The sequence below is a fragment of the Durio zibethinus genome, chromosome 2 (genome assembly GCF_047325235.1).
Source record: "Durio zibethinus cultivar Kanyao isolate XHJ-2024 chromosome 2, ASM4732523v1, whole genome shotgun sequence".
Classification (NCBI taxonomy): domain Eukaryota; kingdom Viridiplantae; phylum Streptophyta; class Magnoliopsida; order Malvales; family Malvaceae; genus Durio; species Durio zibethinus.
Window position 1 is genome coordinate 39244966 of NC_143163.1, and position 4906 is coordinate 39249871.

General features: G+C 34.9%; 1 protein-coding gene across 3 annotated transcripts; it reads left to right on the top strand.

Moving 5' to 3' along the window:
• Nucleotides 1-309: 309 nt before the first annotated feature.
• On the top strand, nt 310-4685 carry LOC111318370 (uncharacterized). Of its 3 annotated transcripts, none has more exons than XM_022921192.2 (13): nt 311-478; nt 583-644; nt 768-833; nt 950-1025; nt 1182-1252; nt 1563-1664; nt 2200-2289; nt 2654-2728; nt 3055-3087; nt 3395-3472; nt 3791-3856; nt 4169-4281; nt 4462-4685. In XM_022921192.2, exons 1-13 carry the CDS (start codon nt 424-426, stop codon nt 4481-4483), a joined length of 909 nt encoding a protein of 302 aa, XP_022776927.1. In that variant the 5' UTR covers nt 311-423; the 3' UTR covers nt 4484-4685. The 3 variants fall into 3 exon arrangements, with proteins under 3 accessions (XP_022776928.1, XP_022776927.1, XP_022776926.1); XM_022921191.2 differs by having other exon boundaries at nt 313-478; nt 950-1031; XM_022921193.2 differs by lacking the exon at nt 3055-3087 and having other exon boundaries at nt 310-478; nt 950-1031.
• Nucleotides 4686-4906: the final 221 nt, after the last annotated feature.

Consider the following 4906-nt stretch of genomic DNA (forward strand, 5'->3'; position numbering starts at 1 on the left):
TAGGAAGAGCCACAGTATGTCATAAGAGTTGAGCATGGGTGACCGTTGTCCTTGTAGGACCGGTTCAGCCATTGGGGCTTAGGAATTCTAAATGCCCATGGATTTGGAATTGCTCATATTTTCATAATTATTATAAAAAAGCCCGTGGATTGTTTGTTGGATTGATCTTAGACTAAGCTTTAAAAACCCCTGTCCGTGTGGCCCACACCAAAACGACTCCGTCTTCTTCCTGCTCAAGCAAGGCGGAGACGACTTGAACCGACGCCGTTTAGTAATTAGAACGAGGTAAGAAAGAAACTATATCTGCCCGCAGCCAGATAAACCACCGTGATCTGACTCTTCTCTCTCTCCGCCCCCAATATTTTCTCAGTCTCGACCAAAACCAAGCCAAACTCTCTTTGGTAATCTGTCAAAAACACTGCAATGGCTATGCAAACCGGAGTCGGCTTGTCGAAGATCTTGATCCTAGCTGGCGCAGGCACTGCTTAAACTCAGTCTCTTACTTCAATCCGTCTTATATTCTCAATTTGTTTTCTTCTGTTTCAATTTTGACTTTTTTTGGTGCCCTAATTTTCCCGCCAGGTTACACTGGTACGATCCTCCTCAAGAACGGTAAATTATCAGACATATTAGGCGAATTGCAGGTTAGTTGTAACCGTTTCGCATTTATTTCAATTATTCGGATCCTTAGATTATTATTTTGGTTGGCTAGGGTTTTTTATCTCTAAATTGTGGCCTTTAAATATTATGTTGTTGTGATTTGGCAGTCACTGGTGAAGGGCCTGGAAAAATCTGGGGAGCAATCAGATGATTCAGATGCCCTTCTGGCTCAGGTATATGATATATACCTCTTGGTTGTAATTTTGATTGTTTTGTATTAATTTATGAAATATAGCTTAAATTTTAAACCTTTTGGTTGTAATTTTGATTTTTTTGTATTAATTTATAGGTGCGTCGCTTGTCAACGGAGATTAGGCAACTGGCCTCAGCACGGCAGATAACTGTTTTGAATGGGGATTCCGGCGGTATTTGTTAGTTATATTTGCTTAAATAGTAGTACACTTAGACGCATTAAAATTAAAAAATAAGCGAAACCCAGTTTATAATTATATTATCCAGATTACATGAAGCATTATTTAAGTGGTTGTACTTTGGTTGTTTGCTTTTTCCTGATTTGGCAGGTAAGTTAACCTCTCTTGTAATCCCTGCTGCTACGATGGGGGCATTGGGTTACGGTTACATGTGGTGGAAGGTATTGTAATTAGAGATATTGGCATCTTTTCATAAATTATTGATAAGTTCTCTTTTGTACAATTTTGGTGGCTATGTAGAATTAGCTATCTTTTTTATACAAAATAAAATCTCGCAACAGCTTCCCCGTCCCTTTTGATTTATTTGGGTCCACATTATTAATGCCTTTCAAGGGAAAGAAAATATACTTTTGCATACTGATATCAATTTTTTTTGCAACTAGCTCTGTTTCTGTTCATTCATGCTCTCTGCTTTGCAATTTGACTAATTTGCTCTTTTTCTTTCTGTTGTTTTCCTTTTCTAATTACTAGGGCATTTCATTCTCTGATCTTCTCTGGGTAACAAAACGCAATATGGCAATGGCTGTGGAGAACTTAACAAAACATCTGGATTCTGTATCAGATGCTCTCTCTGTACGTTTATGTTCTCTTGATCACATTTTCTTAGCATTTCATTTTCATTGAACCATGTTCTCTGCAAACCAAATGATTTCTATAATCAATATCACAATGTTTGATGTATTTTTTATTAAAAAATGAGTTGGCTGGTTTTAAGTTATTATGCTTCATATTGATGGAAAATTTGCCTTTACTACTGCCATAAATGGTGAGAACGTTGAGTAGAAACCAAAAAACTTTGGGCATAGTTTTCCTGAAGTAAAAGATTTCATTTTTATTTGCTCCTCCAGTGCTCATTCATCTTTTGCAAGTGTAGGTTCATTGAAGTTATTATTTGATGAATTGTTATCTTGGAAGTTTTACTGTCCAGATTAATATATTAAGGCTATTTCATTATGTGCACTTGTTTTGGTGTTAAAGTTTGCTTAACGAATATACATCTTCCGATATGAGTTGACCTAATTAGTTTTGAAATATTATTTCTTTTAAAATCGCACACTAAGAAATATGGATACAGCCTTTCATTAGTTTACACATGTTATGTGGGCAGGCTGCAAAGAAGCATTTGACACAACGTATTCAGAACCTGGATGATAAAATGGAAATACAAAAGGAAATCTCAAAGAGCATTCAAGAAAGTGTAAGTGAACATGTTTTTCCTTTTCTTTTACCTGATCTTTGAAGTCAGAATAGCATATGCTACACAACCTCATTAAATAAGGCCCTCCTCCTCATCAACCTTCGCTCTTGTTTCTTCTTGCATTCCTTATGAATTTTAGTTCTAAAAAAGGAGTGAAGAGAGTGCTACAGGTCATACATGATTGTTTGAAATGCTACTCATTTGAACTTGATGTTAGAATGATATTCTTACCATGCTTTTATTTGCTTTTTGATTCTGGGCTTTTGATTAATGTACTTGGTTTTGGGGTCATTAGAGAACTAGCCAGATAGATCAAAAGAATTAATGTTTTACCATCTCTAATGCTGTTTGTATTTGTAAACAGGTAGGAGAGGCTCGTATGAATCTTTCTAACATTGAATATGATTTGGATGCACTGCAGAGAATGATTTCTGGTTTGGTGAGGATTCTTTTTTCTTCTCTAATGGTTGTTGCACTTATTGAGAAGTGGTCGTTATATGGTGCTGCAGTGTCGTGTCTCTTCTCTTGCTCTGTCATTTTTCCCCACTTCAGGAGATATTAAAATTGTTAATGAAGTCAACTGGTCTTCTAGAAACATAGACAAGGAGCATCACTGATCTTTTTCATGTCTCTATCTTGTTCTTAGGAAGAGTCAAATTAAATGTCATACAGACCTTTAGAATTTTTTGAGTTCATATCTATTTATATGTGTATCTGATTTGTTTTGCTTCGGTGATAACTTTATACAACTTTACCCACTTTCAGGATGGAAAAATAGGTTCATTGGAATATAAGCAGGTAAATAATTTTTTTACCTTCTCTTGTACTTTGCAATATGGAAGTTGAATGTGTGTTTCTGGGCAGGAAATTGCATCAAAATGTCATTGTAACTGTTAAATTTGCCATATTTGACTGAAAATTTTGAATTACTTGGATTACTTATTTCCCCCTTGTCCTGTGATCACTTGCAAGGTTTGGTTGTGGCACTGATGAAAAGAATATGATATTAGTTTCTTTCACATCTCATAGTGAATTTTTTTGTCCATGCAGTTTCTTTATTGATTTTATTCAACAGAATTTACTTAGACATTTTTTTTTGTGGCAGGATCTTGCCAATGCTGGTGTGTGGTACCTTTGTAACATGGTTGGTGGCAAGAAAACAAAGATGCCTGAAGCTTTGCAGGTTGGTACTAGTGGGAAGATGACTATTTAGTTTTGTTTTCACCTTTTGAGTTTGCAATATGATAATATTTTCATTACATCATATTTAAAAGGGCAAAACGAAAAAAAGGGGGGGGGGGGGGGGAGAGGGTAGAGATTGTCTTTGTCATTTGTCTTTCCATATTGGATCAGTTCTTCTTATAAACCTGGTGGTAATTTGCTGGTCTATAAAAGATTATATGACACATGTTTGTGCACTCAAAAATGACCTAAGTCTTTCCAACTCTGTAAACGTTTTTATGAACATAATCTGATTGTCTGATTTGACATTTTCTTGCAGGAGCAACTTAAACTTTCTGGGAAATCTCGTACTCTACTCACACATTCAGGAACTCCCACTTTGAAGGTATATTTCTGTGTTTATTGAGAAAGTTTAAAAATCTTGTGCTCTCGCAATTACACTTGCACCTACGCATTATACTTAAATCTGTTGTGGTCAAATGAAGTGTGCATTGACCAGGTATCAATATTAGTTGGATGTGCTAGCGTAAAGTTTAATGAAGAATCCAATTCAAGTGTTCATTCTGCTGTAAAAATTTCAATTTGGAACCTTTTTTGAGTTATGTAATGACTTGCTAGAATTTAAACTGATAACAGTAATGTCTAAATTTTGGCATGTATATCATTATCTATAAAAGCTTTACCTGGTTTGTTTCAGGGTCTGAAAGACGTTGCGGATATTTTATCTGGAAATATGAATGATTCAGGTCAAGATGCTATCACGCAAGATGGTATTGATAATTTGGATGAAGAGCCGAGAAGCCTCCATAGGTGTGATTCATAATTTTGCAAATCTTTTTTTTTTATTCAATGCACCTAAGATTTAACCTAATGTGCTAGGTACAAAACTTTTTGGAGGGCAATGTTTTTATTAATCTTGGGGCATGTCATTTTGGCTTTAATAAAAAGAAAACTTTGGTCCATTTTGTTTACGCAATTTGATATTTGCAGGAGCATTTCAGCTAGGTGTTGATAGCATGTTCACAACCACCTTTTTGCAGCGTGGCAGTTGAGAGCATTTAGCTATGTCTATAATAACATAATAATTCAAGTACACAAGATTTAGAGTAAATGCAATTATTCAAAAACCCAACAAGTTGTGTAACGGTCTTTGATTTTTCCCTTTGTATTTTCTAAGATTTGTGCATAATAAATCTACTCCATGAAATTAGTCATCCTTTTTTTGTTGATTATTTATGATTTTTTTTTTTTTTTTGGCTACATGCAAAGCTTTAGTACAAGTAAAGGAAAGAAAAAGTATAGCTTGAAATCAAATCTTTATGTTTCTTCAAACGTCTTTAGCCACTAATATTAGCCACTAATATTACGATCTTAAAGTTTGCAACATTACTCTTTAATTCATTAAAATAAAAAGCAAAAGTCTTAAATGTCCCGA